Here is a 17,583-nt window from a genome sequence, read left to right on the forward strand (position 1 = left end):
CAAATCAAAGTTACATTTATGCATCATAATTAATTTATAAATTGACATGGGGTTGATTTACATAGAGTTGATTTCAATCAATTGACTTTTTATTAATAAAAAAATATAAACTTTCAAAAAAATTGAGAGATTTGTATGAGGTAAAAAATTTGTGGTTTACTCATGTAATTTCTTTTTAAGTCTATCACTCAAAAGCACCTTTAACTCCTTCTATAATTGCACTCTGACATAAAAGTTCTTCAATTTTACTCTAAGTTTGTCTTTTTGTGTTTCAATTGTACCCAACATATTAAATTAACCTCTTTTTACTTAGAAAAAATATAATCCTTCATTTTTAATTTATATTTCAAATTGACGCTAATGTTATTAATAATATAAAAAACCTTCTTCATCACTAAACTCAGCAAATATTAATTATTTTATATTTATTATCAATAACTTTTTAAAATCAAAAACCGTTAAAAAATACCCTTTACACAAAATAAAATGAAGTCGATTTACAAAAAAAAAATTAGAAACGCATTACCGAAAAAAAAACGACATTTGAATTTGTTCTTCGAGGAAGATCGGACCCAGATATGGGTCTGTTTTTCCTTGAAGAACAGAACTTGGTCTATTCTTCCATTGAAGAACAGACCACGAAAATGAGGGTATGCTCTTCAATGGAAGAACATACTCAAATTGTTTATGTTCTTCCATTGAAGAACATACCCAATGGCGAGATGATGGTGGTTTTTCGGTGGACGGCGGCGGTTTTTCCGGTGGACGGCAGCGGGTTCGTATATCAGAGGAGTATGGTGGATGATGGTGGTCGAAAGTGGTTTTTTATTTATTAAATTTTTTAATAAATTTTGAAAAATTAATTTATTATTTCATTAAGACTTATTTGAATGTTTTTAAAGATTAAGGACTTATTTGTATTTTTTCAAATAGAAAAAAATATACTATTGCCCTTATATTTAGTTGTTTTCAATTTTTCATCATTAAAGTAATTAAATTGACAGAAATTTTCAATTCAAGGTGCAATTGAAACACAAAAAAACAAATTGGGGTAAAATTGAAGATTTTTCTACGTTAGAATGCAATTGCAAAAGGAGCTAAAGTTGGGGGCATTTTGAGTGGCTAGGCCTTTTTTTTTACATAATGAGTCGTATAGTATATTTTTTTTCTAAAATAATTGTATATGATTTTTTTTGGCCAAATGACTGAAAAGGGCCAAACCTTTTATGAAAATTTCACAAAAATTTAAATCTTTAATTTTATCAAATTTATCTTTAAAAGCACGATTTCGTTTCAATTATATCCAATTACACAATTTTACTTATGTGGTGCTGATGTGTGGCATGCTGCATCAGCACCGTGAGTTCGTAATATTCTGTAAAAATGCAACTATAGGATAGCTTAAAAACCTTTCAGCTTCTGTAGATTGCTATAAAAAAATGAGGAATTTGCACAAGATAACCGTTTTTAGATTTAGTTGTTTTAAACAGTGTTTTAAAAATCTAACCGGGCGGTTTGATCGGTTGAACCGCGAATCGAAAGCCTCTCCAGTCCAAATGACCATTACGAACCGAAAATCTGGTTCAACCGGATTGGACCGGATAGAACCGGAAAAACCGGACTGAACCGCTAAACCACTCATTTCTTATAAACCGCCCGATTCTTTACTTTTCATACATAATTAACAAAAAAAATTAGAGTTTTTTTCATTTTTGTTGTCTCTGTGAGCCGTCTCCTTCATTTTGCATATTAAACTTTTTTCTTTCTCTTACAATTACCTTTCATTAATAACAAGTTTTCTCAAAGTTCCAATAAAATTATAATCTCAAATCTCAATCATCAGTTATAAGTTCCATCCTGAGCTTATCAATTATCACATCTATAAGGTGAGAGCGTAAAACGTCGGAAATTTCGAGAAGGCAATTCATTTTTTGTCGGAAAATTTAATAAGGTTTATGAATTCTTTCGATTTTAAACTTTCAAAAATTAGATTCGTAACCTTTGACGACCATTGACTGAACTGAGAAGCTCTAAATTCAGTCACTTTTACTGGTTCAACGATCAAGAAGAGGAGATTGAAGGTTTTAGAATTGTGTAAAAACTTCACTCTAATTTCAATGGTAAAAAGAGATGGGTTTGAAAGTTTTAAGAAGGCTTAATTATTTAAAAAACCTCCACCTTGTAATATTTTTTCGTTTATACCATGGCCAAGGAAAAAATTCATGTATACCCTTTTTTTGATTTTTTGTTTTCAACTCTACCTTAAAGCACTAAATTGAACTTTTTTTATCTAGAAAAAGCTTAAAATAATCCTTCATTTTTTAACTTATTTGTATTTTTTTCAAATAGAAAAAAGATGATATAACCCTTCTATTTAATTATTTTTAATATTTTCATCCTATAATTAATTAAATTGTCAAAAAATAAAATTTTGGGGTACAATTGAAAACGAAAAAATTAAAAAAAGGGTACAAATGAACTTTTTCCTAGGTCAGGGTATAAACGGAAAATTGTTTCAAGGTGGTTTTTTTTTAAGTAATTAGGTCTTTTAAGAATATGAAAAAGGAATTAAAAAAGGCTGACTATAGGGATTGTATTGTCAGGACTCAGGATAAGGTGGTAAGTAGCTTGTTTATGTTAAAATGTTGTGGCTTTAATAAAGACACCTCACTATTACACTTATTTTTTCATTTCAATGATAATAATGGCCTGTTTTTTTTTTCAGTTTCCTTGCCATTACAAATTAGTTGGCCTTAAATTAAATATTATATATATAATTTTATTTTTATTTAAATAATAGGACTGTTGGTCGAACCGGTTCAGTTGGCGGTTGAACCGGTTGAATCGGTCAAACCAGAAACCGGTAGTTTTACTGGTTCAGTCACCGGTTCGGTTTTTAAAACACTTGTTTAAAATATCTCAATTTTGAAAATTTATATTTTTACTCTTTTTTGTAATGTTTGTATCTCTACTCCAATTGAAATTTTAACTTATTAACATTTTTAGTCCAGTCATATAAGACATATGTAGACTCTTATTTTTTTCATCCTTTTCTCTTTGTTCTTTTCTCTCTTTTCTCTTTTCTCTGTTTGTTCTTTCTTCTTCTTTTTCTTCTTTCCTTTCTTTGGAACTCTTTTTTTTTTTTTACGTTTTTTCCATTTTAATGAAATTTCTTAACAAATTATATCTATAAATACAATATAAAAGAATTAATATGAAAAATTCAACCTAATTCGTCTCAAGAAATAACGAACTTTTCCGCCATCGTCATTGCCATCATTGATCTTTTTTTCAAAATTTTCTTCTTCTTTTTCTGCTTCTTCTTCTTCTTTCTATGTTGTTTTAAATTATTGTAATATCGTTTTCTAGTATTTTCTCTTTTTCTTTGAAGAAATTATCATTTTTTTCATCAATGATTAATGATGTTTTGACCTGGTTTTCAAACGTTTTTAAATATAATTTTAGAAATTGTTTGAAACTGGTTTTTTTTTTTGAAACTGTTTTATACTGTTTACAACCTTTGTAAACGGTTTGAAACTGTTTTTGTTTTTTGAAACTATTTGAAACTGTTATTTTTAGACTATTTGAAAGAGTTTTTTAAAAACTGTTTTAGAAAAGGGTGAAACTTTTGTAAACTGTTTGAAATATTTTTAAATTAATAGAAACTGTTTTTAGATAAAGGTTATAAATTGTGTTTTATGAAACTGTTTGAAACCTTTATAAACTGTTTGAAACATTTGTAAACTGTTTGAAGCTGCTTTTTTGAAACTGTTTGATACGTTTGTAAACTGTTTGAAACCATTGTATAATTTTTTTTAAATGATAATAAATATGTCTTTTAAAAGTTGTTTGAAACTGTTTGAAATTACATTTGAAACTGTGTTTGAAACTGTTTGAAACCGTTTTATTAGATTTTTAATGAGAACAAATAAATTGAAAATTTATAGTTTTCTTTATTTTTGGAGAAAGTTATAACCGGTTGATTTGAATTCCAAGTAAAATTTGAAGCGATTTGATTACGAATTAAAAATTTGAGCGAATTGGAAACTAGATTAGAAACTAGCAATAAAATTTTAAGAAATAACAATATAATCGCACGAATTAATTTTATGAAATGTTATGAGCTATAGATTAAAATTGATTTGCTAATTTTTTTTTAAGAATAAACAGAAAAAAGATTAAGAAGAAGAAATTGTGATGTAGAGGAAATATGAAGTATAAAAACAAAACAAAAGAGTAAAAAATTAAACATATAACACGCTGAGGAGACAAATAAAGATGGAGAATTAACCGGTTTTCCGACGGCTCTGAGCCGGTTTTAGTCCGGTTCCGGATTTGACCGGGCCGATTTCGGACCGGTTCACGGGCTGACCCAGCCCACCTCTAAAGTGGATGCTCTTAATCAAATTGTTCCAAACTTGATTTCCTACAAAAAAAAATGTCAAATGAACTTGAAAATACCTTTAATAACAATTCATTACCGGATTTAAACATTTCCTAATACCCAATGATCTTCCTTACTTAAACATTCCTTGTTAACAAATACCAAACAATAGATTAGATTTAAATATTCCATTTGAACAACTACATAGTGACAATGAAAGATATCATAATACCATGATAATGCACCACTTGAAGCTGATCCCTAAAATATTATTCACAATGGTACATCACAAAAGTGTTTGACGACTACTCGACGCAATATTATTTTTCAATCTCTACTTGTGAAGAGTGATAATGGAATCGTAAAAAGGGAGTGATATCTCTAGTAGCATCACAATTTTTTGATAATAAATGTGTAACATTTGGTGGAAGGGTGAAAGTTGCATGGAAAATGGATTGATGGTTGATGTTTGTGAGAACCTTTTAGCACGCTCTAAACAAGTTGTATTAGAATTTGATTAAATTTTTCAATTCCGCTTCGAGATCGCACAATTATTCGGAGAATGTCAACTGATTTAAACATTTCAAAAACAACGCTTCATTAACGAATTAAAGAAGGTGAAATAAAAGCCCACTCCAATTTTTGAAGCCGTTTTTAACCGAAGACAATAAAAAGACGAGACTAAAATTTTATATTTACATGATTAATCAAGACACCATTAACTCAATGCTTTTATTCATTGGTATGTATGATTATGTGCATAATGATGAGAAATATTTTTACTTGACAAACGTTCTGCAAAAATATTACCTTTATCTTCATGAAATCGAACCACTACGTACTTGTAAAAGTAAAAGATTCATTACAAAGATTATGTTTTTAACTGTGGTTGCTCGACCGAACTTCAGAACATCAGACGAAATATTTTCTGGTAAGATTGGTATTTATCCTTTTATTTTTAAGGAACCGACAAAACGAAATAGCAAATATCAAATTGCTGGAACCTTAGAAACAAAGGCCATCGAAAATGTGAATAAAGATGTAATACATTACTGTTTGATTGAGAAAGTTTTGCCTGCAATTCGAACAAAATGGCATGTAGATAGATCAAGGGTCATATACATTTAACAAGACAACGCAAGACCTAATATAAAGTCCAATGAGGATAAATTTCTTCAAGAAGCTCGAAAGGATGGTTTTGATATTCAATTACGTTTTCAACCTCTTAATAGTCCTAATTTGCATATATTGGTTCTTGTTTTTTTAGATCAATTCAATCTCTTCAACAAGAATTAACTTATAAAAATTTAAATTCTATTTTATTTGATATTGCAAGGTTGCATGATTGAGATAATAAAACTCAGAGGAGGAATTAATTATTATATTCCACATATGAGTAAAGAAAGATTAAGGCGAGCGTGTCAATTCATTTCACTTACTATATTAATTTATGAAGTTACTTTGAATTTTAAACTAAAATTCATATCATTTGCCATATTAATTCATTTATAGTTGATGGTCCTGAATCCTTTTTGCCACGGTTGAATAGTAACAACTTTAATTGCAATTTTATTATATATTATTTGATCAGAAATTATTAGACCAACAATCTCTAAATTTTCATAAGTTTTTTAAGTATGAAAGAAGTTAAAAGATTCAAAAGAACCACAAATTTTGAATTAATTTATTAATTTTGCCATATTGTTCAATGGAGTTGCATAAGCAGTTTCGTGCTCGAACTTGTTCACATCTCGTTACTAAAATTATATAGACTATTTTCGATAAATACCGACAAATATAACTAAAAATCAGTAAAGATAATAGTAACAATAAATTAAATAAAAATCTAAACATTATATTTATTTAAATATTAATACTACTATACCATAACAATATTTAGTATCACTTGCATAATATTAGACATAATCTTCTTACATTTGACAACACGCTGACCATTGAGTCTCATTTGAAAGTTTTTGGCATATGTATCTTCAGCATCTTAATGATAACCGGGTCATGTTTTTGAGCAAGATATATAAATGAAACCATCTTCTCTAAGTGGATGATTTAAATCAATCATTAGCTTTTTCATATCATTCTTTGACATGTTTATCTCTGCCTTTTGAGTTTCATTCGTTGCTATGTTCATTTTAATTTTTGTTAAATACGAATGTTTTTTTATTCTTACTTAATAAGACAAGTAGAAAACTATTTATAAGGTTACATAATGATTTGGAACCACAAATAATAATAAATCAAAAACATTGTAAATTGAATTTTTATTTAATGTATTTGAAGATTTTTAAAAGGGTAAAAATGAGAGTTCAATGTAAATTAACACGGAAAAAACGATATGGCTTTTTTATATGGGACGTCCAAAAATATAATATGTCCCTTTTTAGACGGGACAAAGGAGTAAGTTAATTTATGTTTCTTTAACTCTTAAATATTAACATTACAAAAATTAAAATATGACTTCTTACATCACATTATATAATTATTATGCCATGAACTAATTTATACAAAATTCAATAGATATTGATAAAAGGTAAGTATTGTTATAATGCCACTTAGAATTGGGGCTTAATAATCCAGAAATATCTCATCTTTTATTCTTTTCATTTATAACCCCACCTTTCAAAATCTTCAATTTAGCCTATTTTTTATTTTTCAATTTCAATTCTAGCCAATTGTTTAAATTAGAATGGAAAAAAGTTCACATATACTCTTTATATTTCTTTATGTTTAATCATTCATGATATTTTAATCCGTCAAGATCCATGGCTTCCAACCGCTTACCCTTTCTCGGTATCTTCTTCAGCAAACATTTCAGGTCACATTTATAGAATTGTTGATCTCATTAATTCGCTAATACATTTGTGGAATCCGGATCTGGTAAAATATGATTTTTTCCTTCAAAAAGCCAACACCATTTTAACTCTCCCACTTAGTTTTGCAGGGGCATAAGACAAGTTAATTTAGAACTACATTAAGGCCGAAAACTTCTCTGTCAAGTCGGCTTACCATCTCTCAAGTTTACTCCTAGTTTTATATCCATCAAGCAATCTTAGTCATCAATTTAAGAATTCAAACTCCATCAAATGAAATTCAATTTGAAAACTGAAATTGCCTCCTATTATTAGAGTTTTTGCTCGGAAAGTTCTTAATAACAATATTGTGTCAAATGGTAACATTCATGTTCGATTACTAGAGAAGTCTGAGCTTTGCCCCTGCTGTAACAATATGGAATCCACGGTCCATATATTCCTTTTATGTCCTTTTGCGGAAGCAGTCTGAGCTTTGTTTTAGGATGAAGATACTGATCCTCTAGTAGTTACGCAAAGCGTTGAGAGATGCAATAATATTTTTCAATGTCCCAGCCGCAATGTACTCGAGTTGTTCAGCAAGGTAATACCATCGTGAATCATTCATATATTACTCATTGGTTTCCTCCTTTGACCAATAAATTCAAGATTATTTTGATGGAGCTTATCATGCGGAATCAAAGACAGGAGCTAATGGTTCTTGAACTGCCGGTCTGAGTTTGATCCAACCTACAAAAGGAAATAGGTTAGAAGGATTCGAGCCGGTGTTGGCTCGAATACCCTCCGATGCCTAAGTCAGATAGCTTGGAGTAGTGTTGAGAGTGAATATGAGTGAAATTAGGTTTACCTGACTTAGGGCTTGGTTTATATACACCATAGTCATTGTGATGTACTAGGAGTCTTCTCCTTTATTCTGATCTCATCTTCTAGATATGATGAGACGTTCTTCGTCATTATCCCTGATCTTCAGGGAAGCTTGACTTATCCGAGCTATTAGTTAGTTACTGTTAAGTACTGGGTCAAGGACCTGCGACTGGTCCTATCCGTTCTGGATCTGCGTCATGTCGTTGTCTTCTGGTACTGTTTCGGGTGTGATATCCATCATTAATCCCTCCCTAAAGATTGTGTCTCTCAAGTATTTATGCTTGTTGGTCCGGGCCATTCGTTTGGGCCTGTTTCTCGTGGTACGCCTTTGCTTTTTTGCCCGTTAGGAGTAACTGCTTCCTCCCTTGTCTTTTCAATTTCGTTTTTCAAAATTTAAACTGCCATCATTTCATGTTCCTGAATGTCCGCCACGTTTGTATCCTAGTAACTGCTGTCACGGTTACCTAGGTCTTCTTTAAATTTCCTTTTTTTCTTTTCGTTTTCTTCTATCTTGTTCTTTGCTGATTGCTTCTGAAATTTTCTTGCTTTTCTTCGCTGCCATTATTACTTTTCTTCCTTGTGGTTTCCAGGTAAGCTTCGTCTACTTTCTTGATTTTCCATACTAGGTATGACTCGTACTAGGTCTTCTGTGTCTCTCCCTTCATCCGGCGCTGCCGTTGATTATCGTAATTCTTTAAGTTCGTTCGTCACTAATATTGATAGAGAGTCTTTGGGTGAAATTCGTGATGATTTTGGTATTCCGGTGGCTTATTCTCTTTCAGTCTGCGGTGCTCGTATGAGTGCTAATGAGAATGTGGGAGATGGCAAGGTAATCGTTTATAAGGAGCAATTCCGTTGTGGGCTACGTTTCCCTTTAGATCCTTTGATTGAGTCTTTTGTTAAAGACTATGGGATTCCTTTATTGTGTTGCTTTATTGAGTTAGTCTGTGACAAAGGCCTGTCTCCTTCTTTGGGTATGTTGAATGAGCTTTTCTTTATAACGCGTAGGAGTAATGAATTTTATCATCGTTTGGCTGCTCATCGAGGCAAGCGTCTGATTGACGCTCTGCCAAAGATTACTAAGCGTTGGCAACGTTCTTTCTTTGTTGTGGGTCACGACAGTGCTTTTGCTAACTTCCCCTGTGATTGGGTGGATGAGTCTGAGTCCCTATCTTTTTCTCCCCTATGCGTTACTGACTCAGAAGCCCTAGATTCTTTAGTGGATGATGCCCAGTCTCAGTTATTTGATTGTTGTGACTTAGTGGATAGGTACTTGTACCGTAAGTTTCCTCATATTGAGTTGCCTCCTCGTACTGTGGTTGAGGGGCCTCTTGAAAGTGATGGTACCCTGTCCCAGTCTTGCCGTTCTCCCTCACCTCTATCTTTTGTAGATTTGACGTCTGCGTCTCAGGGTATGCTTCTTGTTAGTCCTTGTTTTGCTTTTATTATATTTGGATGTTTATTTATGCGTGTTGCCTTGTGCAGGAATGGGGGAGGACTTTCTTGATGCCTTGACTTTGACTTTTGATGATGATTCTGCTGTCATTACTGGGTCTCGTCCTGCGTCCTTGCCTCCTCGTCCCTCTGTCAAGATTGAGAAGGGCGTTGAGACTGGACTGCCGGCTTCTTCTAGCAAGAAAGGGCGTGATATCCGTGAACGAACCAGACAGGGGCTTGCGAAACGCCTTAAGAAGAATTTAGATGCCTGCCCCAATCCTAGAGAGTGGTTGGAGCAGAATGTTGAGGGGCTGTCAGCTTCTTCTTCTGAGGTGGGTGCTTTGTTTTCTCAATTTGTGCAATTTCCGAAGGATATGGAAGTTTGGGACAGTTGTACTGGGTCAGGTGCTTGTGACCGGATTGATTCTGCCTTGTTGCAGGTATTCATTTCTTCTGGTTTCTTTTCTTTGTGACCTTTTAGTGTCTTCTCTTTCCTCATCCCTTATTTTCTTGTTTTCAGCTTATTCAAGGAAATGTCGTAGTCCGTCGCAAGGTGGAGGAGACTGCGGCGTTGGAGTTGAGGCATGAGAAAGAGATGGCTTCATTACGGGACTCTATGTTCGCGGAGAGGACGAAGCTGAACAAGCAGCATCAAACAGCCCTGGATCGCGTCAAGATCCTAGAGAAGAAAGTTTCTGACCGTGAAGCTACTTTGTTGCAGCTTCAGGCTACATGTGAGAGGTTGTCTCAAGAGCAGCAGAACAACAAAAGGGATGCAAATATTTATGTGAGTGGGTGCTTGACTGACTTTTGTGCCACAGTGATCAAGATAGTACGTGAAGACTATCCAGATTATGACATCAACAAGTTTCTGTCAATTGACCTCCGGGCTCTGGGTCAACGCGTTGCGGCTAAGGTAGCTGCCAAGAAAGCTGGGTTGTCTGTGTCACCGGTGCTTCCTTCTGATGTTATCAGCGAAGGTGTGAAAGATGCTGTAGATCCTCCTGAGAAATTATCGGGTTCTGACCCAGATGCTGGTAGTGACAAGGGTCCTCTGGGTCAATCCTCTGCGTCAGAGACGGCCTTGGTATTAGTCCCAGACTCTCATCTTTCTGATGCTCAGGATCAAGATCCCTTAGCTTCTGATGTAATCGAGGAAACTTTGGAGGACAAGATTCCGGAAGATACGATTGGTCCAAAGGAGGGAGCGACCCGTCCAGAGGAAGAGTGATTGGCCGTTTGTTGGGCCGTTTAGCTAGCTTTCTAATTTCTGTACTACTTTTGCTGTAGCACTTCTGTTCTTTTATTTCTTTTGCTCGGAGGGTTTCATGGGAAACTCTCCTTTTTCTGTCATTTCTGAACATTTTCGATACTTTATGAATATTGTTTCTGTTTGCTTTTTGTTGCGTCTATTCACTGAGTCATGGTCATGCATGATAATTTAGAGGATATGTTAAAAATGGAAAAAATACGAGATGCAACTTTATTCATTATTCGTTTGTTACATCTTTCACTGGAAATATTTCTTCAAATTCTCGATATTACAGGTTCTAGGCAATGGTGTGCCTTCTAACTGAGCTATTCTATACGCTCCTTTTCCTACGACTTCCGTGACTCGGTAAGGACCGTCCCAGTTGGGCTCGAGTTTTCCTACTCCTGCCGCTCCTTTCCCTATTTCTGCTTTTCGAAGGACTAAGTCTCCTTCTGACAGACTTCGTTCTTTGACTCTGGCATTGTGATACCTAGTCATTTGTCTGCGATAAGCTTCTGCGCGTATGGCTGCTTGGTGCCTTCTCTCTTCTAGTAGATCCAGGCACAGCTTCAATGTTTCTTCATTGCGCTCTTCGTCTATGACTTGTACCCTTAGTGTGGGCATTCCCATTTCTACGGGGAGGACAGCCTCTGTTCCGTAAGTGAGTCGGAAAGGTGTTTCCCCTGTGGCCCTTCTGGGAGTTGTTCTATAAGCCCATATGACATGGTATAGTTCGTCTACCCATCTCCCTTTCAAGTCTCCGAGTCTCTTCTTGATTCCAGACAGGATAGTGCGGTTAGTTACTTCTGTGAGTCCGTTGGTTTGCGGGTGTGCTACTGAAGTGAATTTCAAGTTGATCCCTAGCTCGGCGCAGTATTCCCTGAACTTTGCGCAATCGAACTGTTTCCCGTTGTCTGTGACTAGGGTGTGTGGTGTCCCAAACCTGCTCATGACTTCGTTTGAAAGCCAATTGATGATCTTCTATGACGTTATGGTGCTCATTGGTTGTACTTCCATCCACTTGGTGAAATGGTCCACCGCCACCACAATAAACTTGACTTGTCCCCTGGCTGGGGTGAATGGTCCCAGTATGTCCACTCCCCATGTCATGAAAGGCCATGGACTTCCAATTGCTGATTGGTGGGCTGCTGGAGTTCTTATGATAGTGCCAAATCTTTGACACTTGTCGCATTTTTTCACCATTGTTTCTGCGTCTTTCTTCATGGTTGGCCAATAGTATCCCATGAGTAATGCTTTTCTGCTCAGAGAGGCTGCTCCCTCATGCGCTCCACAATCTCCTTCATGGATTTCCTTCAGTACATAGGCTCCCTCCTCTACTGAAATGCATTTGGACCATGGGTGTGTGACTGAGGTCCGGTACAAGGTACCTTCTATCATGGAGTAGGCGGCCGATATTCGCACTAGTTTGGCTGCTTCTGCTCTCCCTTCTGGGACTGTTCCGTCATTCAAGTATGCAACTATGGGTTGCATCCAGGAATCCATCTCTGTGATCGGTAAAATTTCTTCCTCGTCTATTATGGGATTCATCCTCTCCTCTTTCATGTAGAGTGAGAGATACAGGGGGCTTTTTGCCGCAGCTGCCTTTGCCAGGGCGTCTGCCCGTGTGTTTCTTTCTCTGGGTATTGGGATTATCTCCCATTGCCCGCCATGCCTTTCTATTTCCTTTAGCATCCCCTTCGCTTTTTCCATGTATTTCGCCATATTTGCATCTTTCGTCTGGAATTGGCCCAAGATCTGACTTGTGACCAGCTGGGAGTCACTGTGGATCCTCAGCTTTTCTGCTTTTACTTCTCTTGCCAATGTGAGTCCTGTTAGAAAGGCCTCATATTCTGCTACATCATCAGGCAGACATGAGCGTCTAAGTAATTATATGCAAGGAAAAAATATTTGCGTGTTAGCGTACCTGCCACATTGTTAGTAGCTCGAAACTTCAAATGCACTGCATGCTCAACAACTATCTTCTGAGGTCCGAGTAACACTATTCCTGCTCCCGCGCCTTGTTCACTGGAGGCTCCGTCTACGAACAGGTTCCAGGTTATGTCCTCTGAGACTGCGTCAGGGGGTTTCTCAGTCATTTCCGCGACGAAATCTGCCAGTGCTTGTGCCTTCAGCGTCTTTCTTGGCTCGTACCTTATATCGTGCTCTCCCAACTGTACCGACCAGCTTACTAGCCTTCCAGATGTTTCTGGACGATGGAGAGCTTTGCGTAAAGGTTGGTTTGTCCGGACGATGACTGTGTGCCCTTGGAAGTACGGTTTGAGCTTCTTTGTCGTAACCACTACTGCTAATGCCAACTTGTCGATGGTTGGGTAGTTGAGCTCTGCGCCTTTAAGTGTCCTGCTTACATAATAGATAGGTTGCTGTTCTTCCCCTTCTTCTCGGACTAGGACAGATGCGATTGTCTCCTTCCCTACTGAGAGGTATAGGTATAGCGTCTCTCCTGCGATGGGTCTGCTCAGTAGTGGTGGTTGGGTCAAGAAAGACTTCAGATTTTCAAATGCTCTCTGGCACTCTTCGTCCCAAGTGAATTTTTTCATATTCCTTAGTTGCTTAAAAAATGGTAAACATTTTTTAGCCGATGAAGAGATGAAGCGTCCCAGAGCTGTGACACGGCCATTCAACTTCTGCACTTCTCTGATGCTCTGCGGAGCCTTCATGTTTGCTATAGCTTGGATTTTTTCGGGGTTAGCTTCTATGCCTCGTTGGCTGATCAGGTATCCTAGGAATTTACCTGCTCTGACCCCGAAGGCGCATTTGGCTGGGTTGAGCTTCATTCTGAATTTGTTTAAGACTGAGAAGGTTTCTTCTAGATCTTGGGCGTGTGTCTCCTCCGTAAGGCTCTTCACAATTATGTCATCCACGTAGGCTTCTACATTCCTTCCTGATTGATCTTTGAACATGAAGTTGACCAATCTTTGGTACGTTGCTCCGGCATTCTTCAGTCCAAAGGGCATGACGTTGTAGCAGTACGTCCCCTGGTCTGTTACAAAGGAGGTCTTCTCCTGATCCTCTTTGTCCATGGGTATCTGGTGGTATCCTTGCGCTGCGTCTACGAAACTGTACAAGAGGTAGCACGCGGTTGAGTCTACTAACTGGTCTATGCTTGGGAGCGGGTAACTGTCTTTTGGACAAGCCTTGTTCAAGTCAGTGAAATCCACGCACATTCGGTATTTCCATTTGACTTCTTGACTAGGACAACATTCGCTAACCAGTCTGGGTAAAACACTTCTCGGATGAAACCAGCTGCTTCCAATGTTCTAACTTTGTCTGCGATGACCTTTTGTCTTTCTTCTGTGAATCGCCGTTTCTTCTGCACCACAGGTCTGCTCCCTGGTTTTATGTTTAGCTTGTGTGAAGCCACTTCTGGGTCGACTCCTTTGATTTCTATTGGCTCTGTGGCGAATGACTCTGAGTTGTTCTTTAGGACGGACTGTATTTTTTCTTTTACTTCTTTTGGGACCTCTGTCCCTATCTTCACTATCTTGGTTGCAATTATTTTGAAGTCCTCCATGTCTCCGACTGGTTCTGCGCCTTCTACTTCTTCTTTGTCTACGACTATCCCTGGGAAAGTGGCAATTGGTAGGCTTTCTCTATCTTTCGTTGTTATCATGCAGCATTCCCTGGCCATTTCTTGGCTTCCCCTTACTACCACTGTTCCCTCTGGGGTAGGCATCTTTAAGGTCAGTAACCTAATACTGGTTACCGCGCTTGATTGGTACAAGAAAGGTCTGCCAAAGATTCCATTGTATGCTAGAGGTAGATCCACCACGTTGAACTGGGCATGCAGTTTCTTGAGTGGCCCTTCGGTCTTCTCCCCTAGCTCTACATACAGGTTCACAGTTCCTTCTGGCCGTATCGGCTTTCCTCCGAGTCCGATGAGTGGGACAGACGCTTTTCGTAAATCAGTAACTGATCCTTTCATCTCCTTGAAGGCCTCTAGGGTTAGTAAGTTCACCGAACTTCCTTCATCTATCAAGATACGTTTAACCATGTGGTTTCTTATGACCGCCTCTATCACCAATGCGTCATTATGAGGTCCTCGCACATGTCCGCCATCTTCTGGGCCGAATGAGACTTCTTGTGTTACTTCCCTTTCGATTGCGAAGATCGTCGCAGAGCCTCTTCGGTTCCTCTTCTTCTTTTGGGAGTTGCTATAAGGGTCTCCTCCATCGATGACATGTATTACCCCTGCGACTTCTTTGGCTTTCTTCGTCTGTTCTTCTTTTTCTATGGCGTCTCCTTTCCTTTTTTCTCCTGTCTTTTCATGGGCGAATTTTCTTAGCACGCCGGATTGGATTAGCTGTTCTATTTCTCTTTTAAGGTCCCAGCAACGATCTGTGTCATGGCCGTAACCTTCATGAAAACGACAATACTTGCTCTTGTCCCGTTCTTTGTCTGGGTCCATTCTTCTGGGGGTATTGAACAGTACTCGATTTTGTTTCATCCAGTTGAGTATATAGACTGGGGCTCGGTTCAATGGCGTGAAATCGTAAGGTCTGCTCAGTCCTCCAAATCTCTGTGTCCGAGGTCTCTCTTCTTCCTTCTTTCCTCGGTACTTGGGGCTGTCTTGCTTCGTTGTCTCCGACTGCTTTGTTAGGGTTCTCCTTGCTTCGTCTAGTTCCACATATTTGTGTGCTATCAGCATCAAGTCCTGGAAGGTCGTTGGCTTTTTCATCAGGATTTTGTCTCGGAGTTCTTCGAATCGGGTTCCCATCTTCATAGCCTCTATTGCTGTGTCGTGGTTGAGATTCTCGATCTGGACTGCCTCTTTATTGAATCTTTCGACGAAGTTCTTCAGTGTTTCTTGGTCTCCTTGTTTGCACTTTCACAAGTCACTGGAATTTTTCTGCAAGGGAATGTTAGTCCGGAAACGTGCTTTGAATCCTGTGGCCAAATCAGAGAAGCAACCGATTGAGCCAGCTTTGAGGTGTGAGTACCACTTCTGTGCCGAACCCTGCAGCGTTGCTGGGAACACTCTACAGAGCATTGGGTCTGTCACGTCTTGTAGCATCATAATTGTTTTGAACTTAGAGATGTGGCTCTTCGGGTCTCCTGTTCCATCAAAAGAGTCAAATGTTGGTAATTTAAATCTCGAAGTGAACCGTACCAGTTGAATTTCAGATTTGAGGGGTGAGTCTTCGTCCTCCTTGTCTTCGTCTCCTCCCTTTCCTTCCTCTCGAAATTTTCTCATTGCGTTATTGATCTTTTCCTCGATGTCTATTTGCTCCTCTGCTCCTCTTCTCTTGTTTGAGGAGTGGCTTTCTCTGTCTTTCTCTCCGGCCTTCTTCTTTTTCTGCGCTGATACGGCCTCCTTGGACACGCGATCATCGTCAAGGTAGATCCGATTGCTCTTTGTTTTCTCTGCGCCTGCATCCTTCTCTTTGTTCCCCAATTCTCCTTCTTTGTTCTGTGGACGGGCATCCGCCTTATCTTTGTCTGCGTCTTTTCGCTGAGGCACTGGTTCAGATCGCCCTCTCCTCGCTCCTTCTTTCGCTCCTCTACCTTGCGTCTGGGCTTCGAGTCTGCGTCTCTCCACTGGGATCGTAGGTTGTGCTTCCTTCCCTGCATGTCATTCTGCTGACTGGTTGGCTAGTCCCACCAAGTAATCCTGAAAATCATTAACACTTTTCATTACTGCTTCATGGTACAATGGAGGCAATGGTACGCCTTGCGGTACATATGGCGGAACAGTTGTAGTTGATGTCACCGTCCCTTCTGTGTCTAACGACGGGAACGGAATTGGTTGGACTGGTCTTTGGTATCCTTGGTAACTGGGATAACTCCAAGGAGGATATCCTGGGTACCATCCTGATTGCGGATACGACAGAGGTGCTTGATACTGGGGGTGTAATAACCCCATGGGGACTGCGTCTGTCCCGAAATTCCCCTTCTTAGGGGCGGTGGAGTAATGTCGTACGGTACTCCTGTTGTTGGGGGAGTGAGGTTGACTCCTAGTGCAATTCTTCCTCCGGTGCTAGCTATAGGGGGAAGAATTGGGCCGCTGCTTATGGGAAGAGCTCCCGTCGTTACCACCACTCCTGGTGGCGGTGGTTCTTCCTCGTTATTCATTCTCTCGGCAAGAAACCAAAATTAAGAATTTTTAAGTACGTAGAAAACGAACTGATCGTTCCCGCGGACGGCGCCAAATAATGGTTCTTGAACTGCCGGTCTGAGTTTGATCCAACCTACAAAAGGAAATAGGTTAGAAGGATTCGAGCCGGTGTTGGCTCGAATACCCTCCGATGCCTAAGTCAGATAGCTTGGAGTAGTGTTGAGAGTGAATATGAGTGAAATTAGGTTTACCTGACTTAGGGCTTGGTTTATATACACCATAGTCATTGTGATGTACTAGGAGTCTTCTCCTTTATTCTGATCTCATCTTCTAGATATGATGAGACGTTCTTCGTCATTATCCCTGATCTTCAGGGAAGCTTGACTTATCCGAGCTATTAGTTAGTTACTGTTAAGTACTGGGTCAAGGACCTGCGACTGGTCCTATCCGTTCTGGATCTGCGTCATGTCGTTGTCTTCTGGTACTGTTTCGGGTGTGATATCCATCAGGAGCAAATGCTTGTGTATCCAGAAATCAATTTGGGGAAGTCATTGGTTCAATAGCCCGTCGGTTTCTTCATGTGTCTTCCCCTGCTATAATGGAAGCTTTGACACTAGGGGAGGCAATCACTTTAGCTGCTAGATTGAAGCTTTAGAATCCTATTTTTGAGGACGATGTAAAAGGATTAATAGACGTTATGATCATGGGAACGGCGGTAGATATCTATCCTCCACGATTGTCAGATTTT

General features: G+C 38.3%; 1 protein-coding gene across 1 annotated transcript; it reads left to right on the forward strand.

The window, feature by feature from the left end:
• The first annotated feature begins 8,270 nt into the window (after positions 1-8,270).
• Positions 8,271-10,006, forward strand: LOC130014970 (uncharacterized). Its single transcript, XM_056104161.1, has 3 exons — positions 8,271-8,415; positions 8,700-9,485; positions 9,559-10,006. The coding sequence occupies exons 1-3, from the start codon at positions 8,271-8,273 to the stop codon at positions 9,981-9,983; spliced, it is 1,356 nt and encodes a 451-aa protein (XP_055960136.1). The 3' UTR covers positions 9,984-10,006.
• The last annotated feature ends 7,577 nt before the right edge of the window (positions 10,007-17,583 follow it).

Source organism: Mercurialis annua, linkage group LG8, assembly GCF_937616625.2.
Source record: "Mercurialis annua linkage group LG8, ddMerAnnu1.2, whole genome shotgun sequence".
In the NCBI taxonomy this organism is placed as follows: Eukaryota; Viridiplantae; Streptophyta; class Magnoliopsida; order Malpighiales; family Euphorbiaceae; genus Mercurialis; species Mercurialis annua.

Coding starts and splice junctions, on each gene's coding strand:
- LOC130014970 (XM_056104161.1), top strand. CDS start 8,271: ATGTCGTTGTCTTCTGGTACTGTTTCGGGTGTGATATCCATCATTAAT. Junction 8,416..8,699: donor ACGCCTTTGCTTTTTTGCCC/GTTAGGAGTAAC, acceptor TTTCCATACTAG/GTATGACTCGTACTAGGTCT. Junction 9,486..9,558: donor TTTGACGTCTGCGTCTCAGG/GTATGCTTCTTG, acceptor TGCCTTGTGCAG/GAATGGGGGAGGACTTTCTT.